This window comes from Rhinichthys klamathensis, unplaced genomic scaffold (assembly GCF_029890125.1).
Source record: "Rhinichthys klamathensis goyatoka isolate OS25496 unplaced genomic scaffold, OSU_Roscu_1.1 h1tg000496l_1, whole genome shotgun sequence".
Classification (NCBI taxonomy): domain Eukaryota; kingdom Metazoa; phylum Chordata; class Actinopteri; order Cypriniformes; family Leuciscidae; genus Rhinichthys; species Rhinichthys klamathensis.
In genome coordinates, this window is record NW_026606979.1 from 420,914 (window position 1) to 444,154 (window position 23,241).

Consider the following 23,241-nt stretch of genomic DNA (forward strand, 5'->3'; position numbering starts at 1 on the left):
CACACACACACACTGAGTCCTCTAGTGGCCTGAGGAAACACACACACACACACACACACACACACACACACACACACTGAGTCCTCTAGTGGCCTGAATAACACACACACACACACACACACACACACACACACACACACACACACACACACACACACACACACACACACACACTGAGTCCTCTAGTGGCCTGAAGAAACACACACACACACACACACACACACACACACACACACACACACTGAGTCCTCTAGTGGCCTGAAGAAACACACACACACACACACACACACACACACACACACACACACACACACACACACACACACGCACACACACACACTGGGGTCGCCTGTAAAGTTCCACTGGTAAAGACAGTAGTAACCCAGTGTTGAAGCTTCTCCTCTGCTCATCTGAGTTGTTCTGTCGTTCCTCTCGGGGATTCAGATGAAGGTGCAGAGATGAGGATATGCAGAACTGAAGCTACAGCAGATCAACATCCAGAGACATGCACTGAAACCCCCCTGTGTCACTGCTGACCCCTTGTGGAGAGATCCGAGCCGCTCTACATACCAGTGATGCTCTTTCCCAGCACTAATATATAAACATTCCTAAAGCAAGACACATTTACTGGAGAAGAACAGTGACTGCAGATATTAAAGGATTAGTTCACCTCAAAATGAGAATTTCCTGATAATTTACTCACCCCAATGCCATCCAAAATGTTCATGTCTTTCTTTCTTCACTGGAAAAGAAATTTAAGTTTTTTGAGGAAAACATTTTAGGATTTTTCTCCACACAATGGACTTCAATTGCAACCAACTTGTTGAAGTCCAAATCAGTGCAGTTTCAAAGGGTTTGAAGCGCTTCACAGGGCTCTCCAGCTGAGGAACAGGGGCTTATCTAGCGAAACCATCGCTCATTTAAAAAATAAAATAAACATTTATATACTTTTTAACCACAATTGTTCGTCTTGTGCTGGTCGGCGACGCGCCAGGGATTACGTCATAACGTTGGAAACGTCACGATTTTTTTGATATATATATAGGCCTATATATAATAATAATAAATTAAAACAAAGATGTCCGACGATTTTGAAGTTGGATGAGAAAACGGGAGAAAGTGAGAAGGGATTTTTCGCCCTTCCCTGCCTTTTTTAAGCGGAGTACACAGACAAATAACTTAGATGACGTGACGCGTGACGTTTCCAACGTGATGACGTAATCCGTGGCGCGTCGCAGACCAGCACAAGACGAACAATTGTGGTTAAAAAGTATATAAATGTTTTATTTATTTTTTAGAAAATGAGCGATGGTTTCGCTAGATAAGCCCCTGTTCCTCAGCTGGAGAGCCCTGTGAAGCGCTTCAAACCCTTTGAAACTGCATTGATTTGGACTTCAAAACGTTGGTTGCAATTGAAGTCCATTGTGTGGAGAAAAATGCTAAAATGTTTTCCTCAAAAAACTTAATTTCTTTTCCACTGAAGAAAGAAAGACATGAACATCTTGGATGGCATTGGGGTGAGTAAATTATCAGGAAATTTTCATTTTGAGGTGAACTAATCCTTTAACACTTGTTTAATGAAAAATGTGTCAAAATAAAGTGAGTTTGTGCTTAAAACATGAACAAATATCTGCATGTGAAGTCAGAAAAATAATCCTTATTTAAAGGGAAAACAAGATTTTTTTTCCCAGACTTTCTTGTTTAAAGCACAAACTCACTTCATTTTGATCATTTTTTCTTAATATCTTTAGTAATTTCCCTTCACCAGTAAATGTAAGAATGTTTAGATATAGTGCTGGAAAATGAGACAGAAACACTGAGGAAGAACAGCATTTCATGCAGTGCATAATCTTCCTCTAATTATGTTTATTTAATATGCCAAACCTTTAACCTGAAGAATCAAATTGGATCTTCTTCATCCTCACTGGTCTCCTTGCACAGGGTGAGTCCTCCTGCTACAGGTCAAAGGTCAAGCGTTTGTTCCCTGCAGGGTGACCTTTGACCTGGGGAGTTACTGAGGTCAGCATCGTTCTGCCTTCACGTCACTGAAGTCGTCTAATAAATAGTCAATAATTATAAATACAGAGTTATTTGAGTATCACTGAGATACTATTATAGTTTTATTAACAGTTTTATATTTTCCATTGACATTTTAGTTAAAGTTTTAGTCATTTTTTAGTAGGTTTTTTGAATATTCATAGTCTTTTTTGTAATGAAAATGAGAATTTAAAAAAAATATTTTATTTCATAAACATTTCTTTTCATTTCAAGTAACAACATTTCTTTTGTGATTTTAGTAAACAATAATAACCCTGACTAAATAATTAAGAAAATAATGAGTAAAAATATAATGAACATTTATACAAATTATATTTTGCATGAAGAAAAAGAAAGTACTATTAAGGGTTTTGGCTTTGTGACATTATTGTAATGATGATTAAGCACTTTTAACCCCTCAAATTCATATTACTGTAATGCATTGTTTTAAAGTGTTGTTGTTTTTTTCAGTTATGGTTTTTCCTTTTGCTAATTCTCATTATTCTCTATTAGGATTCTGGTTAGATGATCATTGTAATTCATTTACATTTGCATGCATTTAGCAGATGCTTTTATCCAAAGCCACATATAGAAGAAACAATATTCATAGTCTTTTATCTTTTTTAAGTATTATTTTTAGGATAAGAGTATCACTATAATTCTTATTTTTGTTGAATTAAAAATGAGTATGATACCAGTATACAATCAGAATGAATGTAAAGGCAGCATGAAAATGAAATGTTGTGTATTCTCTGTCGTCAGAGAAGATGACTATTATCCTGAAGGAATGTTTGGTCTCGGGTAACGGCGTATTTCTGCCGTCTAATAACAGGCTTTAGGGCGAATTCAAGCTTGTTTCGTCCTGACGTGAAATAATCTCCTGTCAGACGAACTGCTTTTGCCCCCGAGGAGCCGAGAAACATCCGTCGGACACACAAACATTAGAAGAACTCTCGACTGCAGGACGTTTGAGGACGTCTAAGTCTTCCAGATTCAGCTCATGAGAGGCTGATTAACTCTTCACCCGCCAGAGTCCGGACACAAACCTGAGCCTTTCAGCAGTTTGATCATTTCACAAAATTGTCATGGCCCCCAGAATATTTTACTGTATGAATACCTGAACATGCAAAATATCCAAAGAAAGAACAGAGCATCTGCTTTTAAACAAACAAAAACAACAAAAACTTGAATGTGGGGAAGTTTCATAAAAAAAAAAAAACGTTTTTTTGAACAAAAAGCTGATAAAATCATGTTTTTTGTCAAAGACTTCATTCCTGTGATCAAAGCTGAATTTTCAGCATCATTACTCCAGTCTTCAGTGTCACATGATCCTTCAGAAATCACTCTAATATGAGGATCTGATGCTCAAGACACATTTATGATTATTATCAGTGTTGAAAACAGCTCATATTTTTTTGTGGAAACTGTCATACATTTTATTTTTCAGGATTCTTTGATGAATAGAAAGTTCAAAAGAACAGCATTTATTTGAAATAGAAACTTTTGTAACATTATATATGTTTTTACTGATCAATTTTCATGCATCTTCCGCAATATAAGTATTATATAAAACATATATTGCTGACCCCAAACCTTTGAACGGTAGTGTATGGAAGGTGTTTTACATTCAACATAAGAAAATATGCATATACTGTAGAAACCAGTGATTCTTGAAAAATGTCACACAAAATCTTATAAGATAGTTAAAACATCAACAAGTTTATGGGGTTTAATGACAGACATTTGAAAGCAAACTCTATCGCCCTCTTGAGGACTGAGGATGTTTTCTGTCACAGCAACACGAGAACACACTAATGTTCAGCAGTTTGTGTCTGTGCAAGTGTGTAAAGTGTTTCTGCATGTGTGTAAAGTGTTTCTGCATGTGTGTAAAGTGTTTCTGCATGTGTGTAAAGTTTTTATGCATGTGTGTAAAGTTTTTATGCATGTGTGTAAAGTGTTTCTGCATGTGTGTAAAGTGTTTATACATGTGTGTAAAGTGTTTCTGCATGTGTGTAGTGTTTTTGCATGTGTGTAAAGTGTTTATACATGTGTGTAAAGTGTTTCTGCATGTGTGTAAAGTGTGTAAAGTGTTTCTGCATGTGTGTAAAGTGTTTCTGCATGTGTGTAAAGTGTGTAAAGTGTTTATGCATGTGTGTAAAGTGTTTCTGCATGTGTGTAAAGTGTTTCTGCATGTGTGTAAAGTGTTTCTGCATGTGTGTAAAGTGTGTAAAGTGTTTTTGCATGTGTGTAAAGTGTTTATACATGTGTGTAAAGTGTTTCTGCATGTGTGTAAAGTGTGTAAAGTGTTTCTGCATGTGTGTAAAGTGTTTCTGCATGTGTGTAAAGTGTGTAAAGTGTTTATGCATGTGTGTAAAGTGTTTCTGCATGTGTGTAAAGTGTTTCTGCATGTGTGTAAAGTGTTTATACATGTGTGTAAAGTGTTTATGCATGTGTGTAAAGTGTTTCTGCATGTGTGTAAAGTGTTTCTGCATGTGTGTAAAGTGTTTATACATGTGTGTAAAGTGTTTCTGCATGTGTGTAAAGTGTTTCTGCATGTGTGTAAAGTGTTTCTGCATGTGTGTAAAGTGTTTCTGCATGTGTGTAAAGTGTTTCTGCATGTGTGTAAAGTGTGTAAAGTGTTTCTGCATGTGTGTAAAGTGTTTCTGCATGTGTGTAAAGTGTTTCTGCATGTGTGTAAAGTGTTTCTGCATGTGTGTAAAGTGTTTCTGCATGTGTGTAAAGTGTTTATGCATGTGTGTAAAGTGTTTCTGCATGTGTGTAAAGTGTTTCTGCATGTGTGTAAAGTGTTTCTGCATGTGTGTAAAGTGTTTCTGCATGTGTGTAAAGTGTTTATGCATGTGTGTAAAGTGTTTATGCATGTGTGTAAAGTGTTTATACATGTGTGTAAAGTGTTTATGCATGTGTGTAAAGTGTTTCTTGCATTAGTGAGATTCATTGTCAGTCGTGACCAGATGTTAGCTTTCACATGGAGATGCAGAAACCATAAAACTGATCTAATGATGGATATTCTCTTTTCTTGAACTACTTGGCAGGCTTGAGACGTAATAATTATGCGAAGCTCTTCAAAGAGCGTTCCAGGTGCTCGTGACAAGCCCAAACACAGTTCCTCAAGAGAACCTCACAACCACAGACCTGCCAGGACTGTGTGAACTCATGCAGCTTCAACATCAGATTCATCAAGATGCACTAACCTTATAAATCCCCCTGGATCATATTTGATACGCAAAATGCCTCTAAATGATCAAAGCTTTGTTTGCACTAAATAGTTTACAGTGTTTTATCAGTAAAAGCTCTTAACTGTACAGACGTCCTCCTTCAGCTCGAGCTTCACGTGTCTTTAAATCTGCTCTGATTTTCATCAAGTAAACGCAAGAATAACTTTGATATCGTTATTAATATTTCAACTGAACTGAGGTTTACTTGATTATCCATCATCATTTATTAGAAAAAACACGAGTATCAAATATGATCATCAGGCTTTTGAGGAAGGTTTATTTGTTCGTCTCTCGATCATCTTTGTATTGCATTGCATTCTATGTTTTAAAACTGTACAGAGCTTTGATCATAAAACTAAGCATTTAAATATCATCTTACTAAGACATATTATTGATAGATATGGATATTTATATGCATTTTATGCAAGTTATATTATTATAAAGATCTCATTGATTTACATTACAAGCGTCAGAATTTTAAATAAATGTCAGCATCTGCACTAAATTGCGTCATCGTCTTTGGGGCTCTGAATAAAAGTGCCCTGAATCTCCCGTCTCCCCGCTGGTTCCGCATGTCACCTGTGATCCCTCCCTGCCTCCGCTGATTCCCTTTAGCCTCTCTGCATCTCCTACACCATTCTGGGTGGATCTGCATTGGAGCTCGGGGAAGAGAAAGGCGGAGCGATGGGATTCTTCATAGTGGGCGGAGATGTTGACCTGCATCATCTCCGCCCAGTATGAAGAATCCCATTGCTCCGCCTCCAGTCTTAGGACCCATCGTCTCCACCTCGACCTGTCGAGTCATCGTCTCCCTCGACCTGTCGACCCGTCGTCTTCACCTCGACCTGTCGACCCGTCGTCTCCACCTCGACCTGTCGACCCATCGTCTCCACCTTGACCTGTCGACCCGTCGTCTCCACCTTGACCTGTCGAGTCATCGTCTCCACCTTGACCTGTCGACCCATCGTCTCCACCTCGACCTGTCGACCCATCGTCTCCACCTCGACCTGTCGACCCATCGTCTCCACCTCGACCTGTCGACCCGTCGTCTCCACCTCGACCTGTCGACCCGTCGTCTCCACCTCGACCTGTCGACCCGTCGCTCCACCTCGACCTGTCGACCCGTCGTCTCCACCTCGACCTGTCGAGTCATCGTCTCCACCTCGACCTGTCGACCCGTCGTCTCCACCTCGACCTGTCGACCCGTCGTCTCCACCTTGACCTGTCGAGTCATCGTCTCCACCTTGACCTGTCGACCCATCGTCTCCACCTCGACCTGTCGAGTCATCGTCTCCCTCGACCTGTCGACCCATCGTCTCCACCTTGACCTGTCGAGTCATCGTCTCCACCTCGACCTGTCGACCCATCGTCTCCACCTCGACCTGTCGACCCATCGTCTCCACCTCGACCTGTCGACCCATCGTCTCCACCTCGACCTGTCGACCCGTCGTCTCCACCTCGACCTGTCGACCCGTCGTCTCCACCTCGACCTGTCGACCCGTCGTCTCCACCTCGACCTGTCGACCCGTCGCTCCACCTCGACCTGTCGACCCGTCGTCTCCACCTCGACCTGTCGACCCATCGTCTCCACCTCGACCTGTCGACCCATCGCTCCACCTCGACCTGTCGACCCGTCGTCTCCACCTCGACCTGTCGACCCATCGTCTCCACCTCGACCTGTCGAGTCATCGTCTCCACCTCGACCTGTCGACCCGTCGTCTCCACCTCGACCTGTCGAGTCATCGTCTCCCTCGACCTGTCGACCCGTCGTCTCCACCTTGACCTGTCGAGTCATCGTCTCCACCTTGACCTGTCGACCCATCGTCTCCACCTCGACCTGTCGAGTCATCGTCTCCCTCGACCTGTCGACCCATCGTCTCCACCTTGACCTGTCGAGTCATCGTCTCCACCTTGACCTGTCGACCCATCGTCTCCACCTCGACCTGTCGACCCATCGTCTCCACCTCGACCTGTCGACCCGTCGTCTCCACCTCGACCTGTCGACCCGTCGTCTCCACCTCGACCTGTCGACCCGTCGTCTCCACCTCGACCTGTCGACCCGTCGTCTCCACCTCGACCTGTCGACCCGTCGTCTCCACCTCGACCTGTCGACCCGTCGTCTCCACCTCGACCTGTCGACCCGTCGTCTCCACCTCGACCTGTCGACCCGTCGTCTCCACCTCGACCTGTCGACCCATCGCTCCACCTCGACCTGTCGACCCATCGTCTCCACCTCGACCTGTCGACCCGTCGTCTCCACCTTGACCTGTCGAGTCATCGTCTCCACCTCGACCTGTCGACCCGTCGTCTCCACCTCGACCTGTCGAGTCATCGTCTCCCTCGACCTGTCGACCCGTCGTCTTCACCTCGACCTGTCGACCCGTCGTCTCCACCTCGACCTGTCGACCCATCGTCTCCACCTCGACCTGTCGACCCGTCGTCTCCACCTCGACCTGTCGACCCGTCGTCTCCACCTCGACCTGTCGTCCCATCGTCTCCACCTCGACCTGTCGACCCATCGCTCCACCTCGACCTGTCGACCCGTCGTCTCCACCTCGACCTGTCGACCCATCGTCTCCACCTTGACCTGTCGAGTCATCGTCTCCACCTCGACCTGTCGACCCGTCGTCTCCACCTCGACCTGTCGACCCATCGTCTCCACCTAGACCTGTCGAGTCATCGTCTCCACCTCGACCTGTCGACCCGTCGTCTCCACCTCGACCTGTCGACCCGTCGTCTCCACCTCGACCTGTCGTCCCATCGTCTCCACCTCGACCTGTCGACCCATCGCTCCACCTCGACCTGTCGACCCGTCGTCTCCACCTCGACCTGTCGACCCATCGTCTCCACCTCGACCTGTCGAGTCATCGTCTCCACCTCGACCTGTCGACCCGTCGTCTCCACCTCGACCTGTCGACCCATCGTCTCCACCTAGACCTGTCGAGTCATCGTCTCCACCTCGACCTGTCGACCCATCGTCTCCACCTCGACCTGTCGACCCATCGTCTCCACCTCGACCTGTCGACCCGTCGTCTCCACCTCCCATCGTCTCCACCTCGACCTGTCGACCCATCGCTCCACCTCGACCTGTCGACCCGTCGTCTTCACCTCGACCTGTCGACCCATCGTCTCCACCTCGACCTGTCGACCCGTCGTCTTCAACTCGACCTGTCGACCCGTCGTCTCCACCTCGACCTGTCGACCCATCGTCTCCACCTCGACCTGTCGACTCATCGTCTCCACCTTGACCTGTCGACCCATCGTCTCCACCTTGACCTGTCGACCCTCTGGCCCCTCCTACTCCTGTCTTCCCTCTGGCTCCTCCTACTCCTGGCTTCCCTCTGGCCCCTCCTACTCCTGGCTTCCCTCTGGCTCCTCCTACTCCTGTCTTCCCGCTGGCTTCTCCTACTCCTGGCTTCCTTCTGGCTCCTTCTACTCCTGGCTTCCCTCTGACTCGTCCTACTCCTGGCTTTCCTATGGGTCCTCCTACTCCTGGCTTCCTTCTAGCTCCTTCTACTCCTGGCTTCCCTCTGGCTCCTTCTACTCCTGGCTTCCCTCTGGCTCCTCCTACTCCTGGGTTCCCTCTGGCTCCTCCTACTCCTGGGTTCCCTCTGGCTCCTCCTACTCCTGGCTTCCCTCTGGCTCCTCCTACTCCTGGCTTCCCTCTGACTCCTCCTACTCCTGGCTTCCCTCTGGCTCCTCCTACTCCTGGCTTCCCTCTGGCTCCTCCTACTCCTGGCTTCCCTCTGGCTCCTCCTACTCCTGGCTTCCTTCTAGCTCCTTCTACTCCTGGCTTCCCTCTGGGTCCTCCTACTCCTGGCTTCCTTCTAGCTCCTTCTACTCCTGGCTTCCCTCTGGCTCCTCCTACTCCTGGCTTCCTTCTGGCTCCTTCTACTCCTGGCTTCCTTCTAGCTCCTTCTACTCCTGTCTTCCCTCTGGCTCCTCCTACTCCCAGCTTCCCTCTGGCTCCTCCTACTCCTGTCTTCTCTCTGGCTCCTCCTACTCCTGTATTCCCTCTGGCTCCTCCCACCCTCCACTCCCCCATGGACTGCATTGTTTGCACTGGACAAGCTTTTTATTTTCCCTTCTCCATCATTCTGTTCACCTGTTTTCTAATTAATTAGCCTATTTGTCTCTTGTTTGGTTTAGTATTTATAGTTCTGTGTTTCCTGAGTTTTTTTTTTGTCCTGTCTACATTAATGTTGAGGTGTGTGTGTGTGGGACCCATTTCCCTGTGTGTTCCTGAGTAAGTTTTATATTAAAGACTGTTTCATGATCCTTTGTCATGTGCTACTTTTATATAAACACCTGTGACTATATTTGTATATATACTGTATATATATTTTTTCAGTTACATTTGTATGCTGAAGAATGTACAAATGTCTATATATTTTTAAATAGGCATGATTACTAAAATGAATCAGTTTGTCATAACTTGTGAATTTACTAATGAAATCATCCTGTGTTGTTGTGACTGTTGAATTCCTTTAAATTGCAATTAACGAGTTCGTTTGCCCATAAAATCTTTAAGATATTAGGTTAAACTTATTTGGCTTGCTGTCCGCTGGAGAGGGGCTTGATGAAGCAGCTTCAACTCGAGCTCTGATATACCCCCCAGTGGCTAAATGTAGGACCTGTTAATTAAAGGGCAAGGTCCCTAAGGTGAAGGTGGAGTTTTGGGAGGTGGAGGGATACTGGAACAGCTGATACTAGGGAGAGGTAAGCGGCTGCTTATATACTCTGTTTGTTGATTGAAAGATTGGATGGGCTCGCTCCTCCCTAACTTACGTTTAGGAACTTCATTTAAGTAAATTCAACTTCCTGAATATTGTGTATATTCAAATTCACATTCATGAATAAAAAGTATTTATTCTTTCATTCTGAATTTCCCTCAAAGCAGGTTTTCTTTCTCCTGAAGCGTGAAGTGAGTTGTTTGACGCGACACCATCAATCTAGACGTCATGGATTTAGTTTCAGAGAGAAGACGTCTGAAACACCCCCACTAACCCTAACCAACAAAACACTTCCAGCCCTTCCGTCACTCAACTCAATGACATCTGGAATTTCAACAAGACGAGAGAGAGAGAGAGAGAGAGAGAGAGAGAGAGAGAGAGAGAGAGAGAGAGAGACTGCAGACTTTAATCTTAGACTCTTGCTGGAATCAAACTACAAGGAAAAGCAAACAGAAGAGAAAAGAACAGCAGAGAAATAAAGAGGCTTGCTTTTAAACATGAAACATTTGCCATGGATCAGCGCTTTGTCATTCCTGCTTTATTTTTCCTTGGGAACTGCAGATTACAGGTAAGAAGCTTCTCCTGGTTAAAGTTGTGGAGAAAATGCTATTGCTCTTGGTTTCATTTGAGTTTCAGCTAGTTTATATCCATATCTGGTTGCAGACTTTAGTTTGAGAGATTCTCCTGCAGCTCTAGAGGAGAAACGTGTAAGATGACTGATCAAACATCTGAGAAACTAATGAGATCTGCTTCGGTATACACATAACACTGCAGTTTCCATAAGATTAAAGAGGAGACCGTGATTAATGTGCATAAACATTTGTGACCAATGCAACTTTTTTGATTAAGGACAATTAATGAATTTCAGTAAAGCTGAATACATTTTGCACCTACAGTATTGGACAAAGGTGACGATATTTGTTTTTAATGAAAGGACAAGTTCAAAATATGAGGAAAATATTTTTAAAACATGTTAAATGTGAGGAGAGAACAAATCACTAAACTTGTTTAAGGTATTTATCTGACAAAATTATTTGGCAAAAGTGTCAAACTACAGCTACAGGATTATTTTACTATGCAAAAAAAAAATGCACAAGAAGCTGAGAGGAAAAAGCAAACATTGACTATAATATAATCAGTTATTAATATTTGGTACGTTCTCTCGTTTTTTTTTGCATGTGTTCATAATTTCTTTGCCTGGACAAAAATGATGTCGCACAATTTGTCATGTTTCATTGCGTTATTATCACACATAAAACAATCGACTCGAGGGCACAACTACACAACATGACTACAAAATCAATAATAATATTTGAATAAACGATGAAGATTTTCCTAAGCTGGACACTAGTGTAAATGGCTGTCAATTATCAAATCAAATCACGATTGAATACTAAAGTAGCTGTAAATGAGTAGATTTGAAGTAAATATCTGTTGATTTCTGAGTAAATGTGCAGACGAGCTGCTAATTCTGTCGGTAATGAAGCGGCGGCACCTGTTCACACGACCGGCTCCCGGGTTATTTCCGTCAGTTTTATTTCGGTCAGTCCACAGGTTCTCCTCGTCCCTCTGGAGCCACACCAGATTTAGACCAACATGAGAAGCTCGCAGAATTACAAACATCTGGAACACTTATGCACTTCAGGTTGTTATGTTACATATTATGTCGTTATATGAATGCAGTATTTCAGTATTAGCATTGTTTTGTATTTGTGTGTGTATATATTTACCTCAAGCTACATTTTCTACTGTAAATTTAAGTTTAATATGTAAAACTTAAAATGTTGTTTATATGGAGAGGATCTAGTAACCAGAGCTGCCAGTGTTTACTGTCAATTTCACTGTTGTTGTTTGTCACAGGCTTTAGTTGCTAGGCAGATGGGATTGGGGGAGGGGCCTGCTTATTCTAGAGAGCATTTGATTGGACAAAAATTTGCATAGTGCAGGATGAGTCATCAGTATTATCTTTGATCTGTTTTTGGTCCAGGAAGAGAACAATTTTAAAATGTGTATATTTGCTTAAAGTTAGTATTATTATCATTATTGGTTACACTTTATTTTAACTTATTCACTTATTAATATAATTAACTGCACGTACTGACTATAAGGTTAGGGTTTGGTTTATGGTTCGTTGCATGTAATTATGCATAATTTATAGTTATTATTACAGTAATACATGTAACAAGGACACTGTAAAATAAAGTGTTACCTTATTTCCATTTTAGTTGTTCATTTGCATACAACTGATCACAACGATAACAGGATGAACTTAAAAGCCACAAAAATCCAAATCACATTATAATAGTGTCATTTTTCAGCTCAATTCCATTCAATGTTGATTTAGTTCTGGTCAATAACACAGTCGGTGTTGCTAAATTCATGTCACGTTTAATTCAGTTCAAGTTTTGTTCTTATCTGATAGTATCAGTGCAGTTGCATCCAAAATATTGCTGAATATTAATTTTCTTCTAAACCTTTTGAATATTAATTGTAAGTTTGCAATACAATCTTTGTAACCCTATATTATATATATAATCTGATATGGTGTTTTTGCAACGATGCAATGTTTGTATGTGTAGCGGCTGGACGAAGTTGAGAAATGTTTAACTTTATGCAAATGAGGAGATATATAATGTATTTAATGATATAATTAAAAAATGTTGCATGCAAAACTTCTCTACATAATGACGAAGACATATGCTGTTCATCTTGTTCATTACAGATGCGTTATGCACTGATGCGATTTAATTAATTTACAAATTAAATCTCATTCATTTCTCAAGCTAACAAACAAAAAAATATAATCTAAGAACATTTTGCATTAAGAAGTGTTCTGTGAATGTTGAAAACGTCCAGTTTTTTAAAACGTTCTAATGTTATTCTAATTCTAATGTTTTTTCTCGGTAATTCATTATGTATCTGCTAACATTATGGGAACGTCACTTTTGAATTTCTCTCAACATTCTGAAACATGTAACATTTAAAAAATGTTAGAATAAACATCCAACAAAAATGTTTCAGAAAAAATGTTCCATGACCGATATATAAGACGTATTATAATTAGGCCTGTACAAAAGCAGGAGTGCTTCAGAAAGGTTGTGAAAAACGAAAGAGCTCCTTTAAAACCTGTTGAACTGCAGGATCTGAGAGCCGGACTGTGATTGTGAAGCGTTCCTGGACACATGTTGAAGTGTTGTGCTCAAACTCCTGCATCTAAAGTGTGATTCCCATCCACACAGCAGGCTTTAATCACAGGAGGAGACTTCATCTGCCCCTGCTATAGCACCTGTTAAACGCTGAGGAGATGCAAGAGGGTCGTTCGTGAGCACTCGTCATGTCTGTGTTTTCCAGCTCATCTTCAGATCGCCTCGAGGAACCCTGTGACCACACTGCAGACATGCTGCTCTTCCTCAGCGCTGTCTCGTTTTACTGCACTAATATATCAGCATTCCTGAATCAAGACACAGTTACTGCAGAAGTGGAATGACTGAAGATATGAAGTGTTGTTGAATGAAAATATCATACAAATGAAGTGAGTTTTTGCTTGAAACGATAAAAGAGTCAGAAAATAAACTTAATTCGAAGGGAAACTATTTTTCTGACCCCACTGGCAGATATCCCTATCGTTTTAATACAAACTCACTTCATTTTTAGAATTTTTTTCTTTTGCAATGCAAAAGATTATTTTGCTTTCATATTGTCACATTTAGATGAGGGCTCTATATTGAACTTTATAGGGTTCTTGACTCTTAAGAGTGTGTAAATAGTCAAGTCATGTCAAGTCATGTCATGTCAAGTGATGTCATGTCATGTCAAGTGATGTCATGTCAAGTCATGTAATGTCATGTCAAGTCATTTCAATTCATGTCAAGTCATGTAATGTCAAGTCATGTAATGTAATGTCAAGTCATGTCAAGTCATGTCAAGTCATGTCATGTCATGTCATGTCAAGTCATTTCAATTCATGTCAAGTCAAGTCATTTCAATTCATGTCAAGTCATGTAATGTCATGTCAAGTCATGTAACGTAATGTCAAGTCATGTCATGTCAAGTCATGTCATGTCAAGTCATTTCAATTCATGTCAAGTCAAGTCATTTCAATTCATGTCAAGTCAAGTCATTTCAATTCATGTCAAGTCATGTCAAGTCATGTAATGTAATGTAATGTAATGTCAAGTCATGTCATGTCATGTCAAGTCATTTCAATTCATGTCAAGTCAAGTCAAGTCATTTCAATTCATGTCAAGTCATGTCAAGTCATGTAATGTAATGTAATGTCAAGTCATGTCATGTCAAGTCATGTCATGTCAAGTCATTTCAATTCATGTCAAGTCAAGTCAAGTCATTTCAATTCATGTCAAGTCATGTAATGTCAAGTCATGTCATGTCATGTCATGTCAAGTCGAGTCTCCTTCATCTATACAGCGCTGTAACAGTATAGAGTTTCACAGCAGCTTTACAGTGATAACAGGAGATTACAGTAACAGAGAGTGTTTAGGCTTTACAGCAGCTCTAGAATAAAGTTATTGTCCAGATAAAGTTAGTTTTGATTGATTCACTTCTGTTGTAAAGATCATTAGTTATTAACTTAGGGGCCGCTAACACGACACTGTTCTAACAGAAACCCTTAACGCGCTCCGGCTCATTCACACACAACAGTAAAGTGTTTGTGAATAACTGCTGTGTTCCTGCTGTTCCGGACAGAGAGCGCCGGCAGACCGCGGTGAGGAGTGTGTCAGGCGTGAGGAGTGTGTCAGGTGTGTGTCGATACGGCAGCAGAGTCGAGTGTTGCTACGGCTGGAAGAAGAGCAGTAAAGGACACTGTGAAGGTGAACGAGTGCGCATGCACAGAATGAGGATTTACCAGAACGAATGCTCTTTTATTGCATTATTGCATTGGGATAAAACATATTGACTTTGCTCACACAGAGCAACAACTTCCCAAACATTTTCAGATAATTTTTGTAATCATTATTTCGACTTAGTATGTCATATAATTGACTTTTTAATTCATTATTTCAAATTAGTATGTCATACTTATGATTTTTGTCATTATTTTGACTTAGTATGTCATTATTTCGACTTAGTATGTCATTATTTCGACTTAGTATATCTATTAGGATATCTATCTCTGCTGTTGAATGTTTCCCCAGCTCAGTGTGATCTGGGATGCACACACGGCGAGTGTGTCGGGCCCAACAAGTGCAAGTGCTTCCCCGGATACACTGGGAAGACGTGCAGCCAAGGTCAGTGCGCTTCAGGACACACACTCTCAGATGCAGAGGCTCACAACACTTTATGCTTATCTATATAAGAAGAAATGCCTAAAATGATTGCATCATATTTTCATGTTTAACAAGTTATTTAAAATGTTTTCCTAGTGATAAAGTATGTTTGCGGGCTGATTAACTAATAAAATGTAATTAAAAATGAATTAAAACTAAAAAAATTAACTAAATACATAAAATGATCAACATTAAAATAATTATGAGTAAAATTATTACTTTGTCAAAATGATGACTGGCATCATTTTGACTTTCATGTTATAGACTTATTGAGTCATAATTTCAACTTTTTAATGTCATAATTTAGACATATTATGTCATAATTATGATTTTTATGTCATTATTTCGACTTAGTATGTCATAATTTACTTTTTAAGTCGTTATTTCAACTAAGTTGACTTAGTATGTCATAATTATGATTTTTTTAATGTCATTATTTCGACTTAGTATGTCAATTATAAATGTTATGTCATTATTTTGACTTAGTATGTCATACTTATGATTTTTATGTCATTATTTCGACTTAAGTATTAACATAATTAACATCATTTTTACTTTTTAAGTCAGAATTTAGAATTTTTGTCACTATTTTTACTTAAGTATTAACATAATTAACATGTCATCATTTTTACTTTTTAAGTCAGAATTGAGAATTTTTGTCATCATTTTGACTTAAGTATTAACATAATTAACATCATTTTTACTTTTTAAGTCAGAATTTAGAATTTTTGTCATCATTTTGACTTAAGTATTAACTGAACGACCTCTGTCTTCCTCCTGGGTCAGATCTGAACGAGTGTGGTCTGAAGCCTCGACCCTGTGAGCATCGATGCATGAACACTTTCGGCAGCTACATGTGCTACTGCTTAAACGGATACATGCTAATGTCTGACGGGTCCTGCGCAAGTGAGTGACTCTATCAGCAACATAGTGTCGGCCCACATCCGGCCCACATCTGGTACACTTGGATTCCACACGGTCCAGATGTGGGCCGGATCTGGACCGACGCTTTGTGTCTGTATATTCAAACGTTTAAATCAATAGTTCACCCAAACATATTAAAGTTATGTCAAGTCAAGTCTCCTTTATTTATATAGAGCTTTTCACAACACAGAGTGTTTCAAAGCAGCTTTACAGAGATAACAGGAAAATAGTCCACATGTCACAGTCCACATGTTTCATTTCTGTTTCAAAACGTTATTTATTTAGTTCATTTATATATATAGATGTCATCGTCCAGCTCAGTTCAGTTCTCATATAATGCTGTCAATGCAGGAGATCAATGATATTGTAGAATATTAAATGAATGAATTAAATGTCATTATTTCCTCATGCTTATGTTCTTAAAAGGACCAAAAAGCAATATATTCAAACGTTTAAATGCCCTTGATACAAAAACGTCCTAAAAGTCTCTCTGTGACCCCCTGTGCGTGCGCGAGCTAAACGGCTGCGATGCGAGAGCTGTGTGCTGCAGTGACCTGTGCTTGTCCTCAGACTCCAGGACCTGTTCTGTGGCTCACTGTCAGTACGGCTGTGAGGAGGTCCAGGCCGAGGTGCGGTGTCTGTGCCCGTCCCCGGGCCTCCAGCTGGGACCCGACGCCAAGACCTGCGTGGGTGAGGACACGCTCTTCACATCTCTGCTCCAGGGCAGAGCTTCGGTTTCACTCTTAATCACGCTTCTTTACTGTTGCATTGATGGTTCCATGAAGAACCTTTAACCTTTAACGGATCTTCAGATCAGTGTGTTGCTCTATGAGAGAGGCAGTTTTCAGTTTCACTGATACTTATGATTTTATGTCATTATTTTCGACTTAGTATGTCATTATTTCGACTTAGTATGTCATTATTTCGACTTAGTATGTCATTATTTCGACTTAGTATGTCATTATTTCGACTTAGTATGTCATACTTATGTTTTTTTATGTCATTATTTCGACTTAGTATGTCATACTTATGTTTTTTATTTCGACTTAGTATGTCTTACTTATGTTTTTTGTCATTATTTCGACTTAGTATGTCATTATTTCGACTTAGTATGTCATACTTATGTTTTTTATTTCGACTTAGTATGTCATACTTATGTTTTTTGTCATTATTTCGACTTAGTATGTCATACTTATGTTTTTTATGTCATTATTTCGACTTAGTATGTCATACTTATGTTTTTTATTTCGACTTAGTATGTCATACTTATGTTTTTTATGTCATTATTTCGACTTAGTATGTCATACTTATGTTTTTTATTTCGACTTAGTATGTCATACTTATGTTTTTTATTTCGACTTAGTATGTCATACTTATGTTTTTTGTCATTATTTCGACTTAGTATGTCATTATTTCGACTTAGTATGTCATACTTATGTTTTTTATTTCGACTTAGTATGTCATACTTATGTTTTTTGTCATTATTTCGACTTAGTATGTCATTATTTCGACTTAGTATGTCATACTTATGTTTTTTATGTCATTATTTCGACTTATTATGTCATACTTATGTTTTTTATTTCGACTTAGTATGTCATACTTATGTTTTTTATTTCGACTTAGTATGTCATACTTATGTTTTTTGTCATTATTTCGACTTAGTATGTCATTATTTCGACTTAGTATGTCATACTTATGTTTTTTTATGTCATTATTTCGACTTAGTATGTCATACCGTAAAACTTCAAATAATAGCCGAGTCCCAAATAGACGCCTGTCTCTTTTACACGCCTGGTGTGGCTGCAGGTTTGGGTAAATAAAGGCCGGTCTCAAATAGAGGCCGGGTCTGTTTTTTTTAGTTTCGGGTTGTATTTAACCTTCTAAAACCCGTCAGATCGTCCGCTTTTTGGCGGCCGAAAAAGCAAATTTGTGTCCCGCCAAGCCAAAGCCTTTTTTGATCGGTGAGTGATGTAGCGCTTGACAGGGCGCATAACGAGCAGAGAGCGCGCCCCGGCCGCGCGCGCGCACTCTCACGTCTTCATACAACACGAGCGCTGCCTTGCTCTCTCTCCCTCGCGCATATTAATCAAAATCAATTGACACGATAGTAAAAGGTCGGAAAGACAGCAGTTTCACGTGGAGCATTTGGAGATTTTTTAGAGATTCGAGACTCTAGGCTTACACTCAATGAACAACATCTCAACACTAAATTATAAAGGCCGGTCTCATATAGACGCCCGTCTCAAATACAAGCCGGTGCAGTTCGACGATTTGGGAAAATAAAAGCCCGGGCAATTATTTGAAGTTTTACGGTACTTATGTTTTTTATTTCGACTTAGTATGTCATACTTATGTTTTTTGTCATTATTTCGACTTAGTATGTCATTATTTCGACTTAGTATGTCATACTTATGTTTTTTGTCATTATTTCGACTTAGTATGTCATACTTATGTTTTTTATGTCATTATTTCGACTTAGTATGTCATACTTATGTTTTTTATTTCGACTTAGTATGTCATACTTATGTTTTTTATTTTGACTTAGTATGTCATACTTATGTTTTTTGTCATTATTTCGACTTAGTATGTCATTATTTCGACTTAGTATGTCATACTTATGTTTTTTATTTCGACTTAGTATGTCATACTTATGTTTTTTGTCATTATTTCGACTTAGTATGTCATTATTTCGACTTAGTATGTCATACTTATGTTTTTTATGTCATTATTTCGACTTATTATGTCATACTTATGTTTTTTATTTCGACTTAGTATGTCATACTTATGTTTTTTATTTCGACTTAGTATGTCATACTTATGTTTTTTGTCATTATTTCGACTTAGTATGTCATTATTTCGACTTAGTATGTCATACTTATGTTTTTTTATGTCATTATTTCGACTTAGTATGTCATACCGTAAAACTTCAAATAATAGCCGAGTCCCAAATAGACGCCTGTCTCTTTTACACGCCTGGTGTGGCTGCAGGTTTGGGTAAATAAAGGCCGGTCTCAAATAGAGGCCGGGTCTGTTTTTTTTAGTTTCGGGTTGTATTTAACCTTCTAAAACCCGTCAGATCGTCCGCTCTTTGGCGGCCGAAAAAGCAAATTTGTGTCCCGCCAAGCCAAAGCCTTTTTTGATCGGTGAGTGATGTAGCGCTTGACAGGGCGCATAACGAGCAGAGAGCGCGCCCCGGCCGCGCGCGCGCACTCTCACGTCTTCATACAACACGAGCGCTGCCTTGCTCTCTCTCCCTCGCGCATATTAATCAAAATCAATTGACACGATAGTAAAAGGTCGGAAAGACAGCAGTTTCACGTGGAGCATTTGGAGATTTTTTAGAGATTCGAGACTCTAGGCTTACACTCAATGAACAACATCTCAACACTAAATTATAAAGGCCGGTCTCATATAGACGCCCGTCTCAAATACAAGCCGGTGCAGTTCGACGATTTGGGAAAATAAAAGCCCGGGCAATTATTTGAAGTTTTACGGTACTTATGTTTTTTATTTCGACTTAGTATGTCATACTTATGTTTTTTGTCATTATTTCGACTTAGTATGTCATTATTTCGACTTAGTATGTCATACTTATGTTTTTTGTCATTATTTCGACTTAGTATGTCATACTTATGTTTTTATGTCATTATTTCGACTTAGTATGTCATACTTATGTTTTTTATTTCGACTTAGTATGTCATACTTATGTTTTTTATTTCGACTTAGTATGTCATACTTATGTTTTTTGTCATTATTTCGACTTAGTATGTCATTATTTCGACTTAGTATGTCATACTTATGTTTTTTATTTCGACTTAGTATGTCATACTTATGTTTTTTGTCATTATTTCGACTTAGTATGTCATTATTTCGACTTAGTATGTCATACTTATGTTTTTTATGTCATTATTTCGACTTATTATGTCATACTTATGTTTTTTATTTCGACTTAGTATGTCATACTTATGTTTTTTATTTCGACTTAGTATGTCATACTTATGTTTTTTGTCATTATTTCGACTTAGTATGTCATTATTTCGACTTAGTATGTCATACTTATGTTTTTTTATGTCATTATTTCGACTTAGTATGTCATACCGTAAAACTTCAAATAATAGCCGAGTCCCAAATAGACGCCTGTCTCTTTTACACGCCTGGTGTGGCTGCAGGTTTGGGTAAATAAAGGCCGGTCTCAAATAGAGGCCGGGTCTGTTTTTTTTAGTTTCGGGTTGTATTTAACCTTCTAAAACCCGTCAGATCGTCCGCTTTTTGGCGGCCGAAAAAGCAAATTTGTGTCCCGCCAAGCCAAAGCCTTTTTTGATCGGTGAGTGATGTAGCGCTTGACAGGGCGCATAACGAGCAGAGAGCGCGCCCCGGCCGCGCGCGCGCACTCTCACGTCTTCATACAACACGAGCGCTGCCTTGCTCTCTCTCCCTCGCGCATATTAATCAAAATCAATTGACACGATAGTAAAAGGTCGGAAAGACAGCAGTTTCACGTGGAGCATTTGGAGATTTTTTAGAGATTCGAGACTCTAGGCTTACACTCAATGAACAACATCTCAACACTAAATTATAAAGGCCGGTCTCATATAGACGCCCGTCTCAAATACAAGCCGGTGCAGTTCGACGATTTGGGAAAATAAAAGCCCGGGCAATTATTTGAAGTTTTACGGTACTTATGTTTTTTATTTCGACTTAGTATGTCATACTTATGTTTTTTGTCATTATTTCGACTTAGTATGTCATTATTTCGACTTAGTATGTCATACTTATGTTTTTTGTCATTATTTCGACTTAGTATGTCATTATTTCGACTTAGTATGTCATACTTATGTTTTTTTATGTCGTTATTTCGACTTAGTATGTCATACTTATGTTTTTATTTCGAATTAGTATGTCATACTTATGTTTTTTTATGTCATTATTTCGACTTAGTATGTCATACTTAGGTTTTTTTGTCATTATTTCAACTTAGTATGTCATACTTAGGTTTTTTATGTCATTATTTCGACTTAGTATGTCATTATTTCAACTTAGTATGTCATACTTATGTTTTTTTGTCATTATTTTGACTTGGTATGTCATAATTTAGTCTTTTTAGGTCAGAATTTTGAATTTGTGTCATTATTTTAACTTAATATTTCAAATATGTTCTTATATCATTATTTTGACTATGTCATAATTATCCGTGTGGGGGAGAACCGGCTCTTCAGATCAATGTGTTGCTCGGTTTGCACTGATTCCATATCAACATAGTGTCGGCCCACATCCGGATTCCACACACACTATGTTGCTGTCTGTGATTGATGTTAACTGTTCTTAATGGAACCATCAATGCAACAAAAGAACCTTTACTTTTAAGAGTCACCTGTAAAAAATTATCGTGATTTTAACGGTAAAAGACTGTAAAAATGCTACTGTGAAAAACTGTTAATTGGTTAGTTTCTGTACTATATACGGTTAATAACTGTGATAGAACTAACTGTAGATTTAATGTAATTTTACAGTATGTCATAATTATGATTTTTTTTGTCATTATTTCGACTTAGTATGTCATAATTATGACTTTTCAAGTCAGACATTCCCACAATTCCCTGCATGACACTTCGCATTTTATGTATTTTCGTTGAAATAACTGTTTCTTCATAGTTTTTCTTAGTTTTTTCTAATCAGTCATGTAGGTACATTAGGGTTTTATATTACATTTAATGTTGTTAACTTAATATTTATTGCATTTTTTAAATGTCATGTGTGTTATCATGATGGTGTTTAGTGTGTGTGTGTGAATGACACTGCAGCTTCTATATGTTATTATTAACTTTCTCATCTTGTGGAAAAACCTAAAATGTTGCTACCGTATTTTTTACGGTAAATTTCTGGCAACCAGAGCTGCCTGTTTTTACCGTACATTTAACGAGGGAAAAACGGTAATTTAGAATAGATTATTAAAATGTTCTTTACACTAAAAAATGTTTTATTTTAAGAATGTTTTCTAAAATGTTTTCTTCATGGCATCGCTGAATCAACAACAGGAGAAATCATATAACGCAGTGTGTTCAGATGTTGCATTAACTCTTGTCGTTTCCCTCATTGCCTTCTTTAGACATTGATGAATGTGCAACCGGGAAAAATCAATGTCCGTTCAACCGGCAGTGCATCAACACATTCGGGAGCTACTACTGCAAGTGCCAGGAGGGTTACGACCTCACATACGTCAGTGGCAAATACGACTGTGTTGGTAAGAGAAACTGTGTAACTTACTGTTATGACTGAGCAATTCTATCGCATTCTGGGAGAAAAACTCTCCATTTATGAGCTCTGGAGTCGTTTAGTGATCATATCTGCTTCTGTGCAAGAGACAAATCAGAAGCAGATCATGTTGAATGGTGGAATTTAAAGCGAAGAACTAAACTAAGCATTCTTAACTCAAGACACATTTTACTGGAGAAGCAAAACTACCCAAAGCATTAAGTCATGTATGCTTAAAAATGATCAAAATGAAGTGAGTGGGGTCCTTCGGCCCAAATGGACCCGAAGCATTTAAATATATATATATTTTTTAAATCATAGCTTTATCGGAATGGTCCGAAATTTGGTGACTTTGTTGGTACTTGGTATATGAACACCCAAAAAAATTGGGGACAGGATTTGAATAGTCTAAGTGGTTGTAAAAAAGTGCATTTTTTTCGCACAAAAAAAAAGTTTTTTTGTGCGTACAATCTACAAATCAGCCACGATCCAGAAAAAAAGCACACAACAGTGAAGGGGTGAATCTATAAAACATCAAGAGTGCAAAACAGACACATCCACACACACACACACACACACAAACACACTTTTATACACATACACACTAATAAATTCAGATTACATATGGGTTTTGAATTTTTAAAATGCTCAGTTTGTCCACCAGATGGCATCCATCTCATTTCAAAAATTGCTTTCATGAGGCCTAGGCTTGACTCTAAAATGAAATACAGCTTTAAAAAACAAAAACAAAACATTTCTATTATTTTCAATGGG

General features: G+C 39.6%; 2 protein-coding genes across 3 annotated transcripts in view; one reads left to right on the plus strand and one right to left on the minus strand.

Annotated features, from left to right (window-relative positions):
* Positions 1-6,074: 6,074 nt before the first annotated feature.
* On the minus strand, positions 6,075-9,327 carry LOC130072540 (collagen alpha-1(II) chain-like). The gene is made up of 4 exons (XM_056237685.1): positions 7,977-9,327; positions 7,057-7,935; positions 6,262-6,870; positions 6,075-6,199 (listed from the first exon to the last, which is right to left on the minus strand). The coding sequence occupies exons 1-4, from the start codon at positions 9,325-9,327 to the stop codon at positions 6,075-6,077; spliced, it is 2,964 nt and encodes a 987-aa protein (XP_056093660.1).
* An 828-nt stretch (positions 9,328-10,155) lies between these two features.
* egfl6 (EGF-like-domain, multiple 6) overlaps positions 10,156-23,241 on the plus strand; it is a 31,359-nt gene continuing 18,273 nt past the window's right edge. The window contains exons 1-6 of one of the 2 annotated variants that reach the window (XM_056237695.1): positions 10,156-10,574; positions 14,711-14,835; positions 15,160-15,252; positions 16,078-16,197; positions 16,786-16,905; positions 22,322-22,456. In XM_056237695.1, coding sequence (XP_056093670.1) covers positions 10,504-10,574; positions 14,711-14,835; positions 15,160-15,252; positions 16,078-16,197; positions 16,786-16,905; positions 22,322-22,456 — 664 coding nt within the window. In that variant the 5' untranslated portion in view covers positions 10,156-10,503. The remainder of the gene's footprint in view (positions 10,575-14,710; positions 14,836-15,159; positions 15,253-16,077; positions 16,198-16,785; positions 16,906-22,321; positions 22,457-23,241) is intronic. The other variant, XM_056237696.1, reaches the window with a different exon arrangement.

What these genes read in the sequence shown, in the direction of transcription:
- LOC130072540 (XM_056237685.1), bottom strand. Translation starts at nt 9,327, where the DNA reads ATGCAGTCCATGGGGGAGTGGAGGGTGGGAGGAGCCAGAGGGAATACA. An exon ending in GGTCGAGGTGGAGACGACGG is followed by an intron (nt 7,936 to 7,976) that starts GTCGACAGGTCG and finishes CGACAGGTCTAG; the next exon opens with GTGGAGACGATGGGTCGACA. An exon ending in GGTCGAGGTGGAGACGATGG is followed by an intron (nt 6,200 to 6,261) that starts GTCGACAGGTCG and finishes ATGACTCGACAG; the next exon opens with GTCAAGGTGGAGACGACGGG.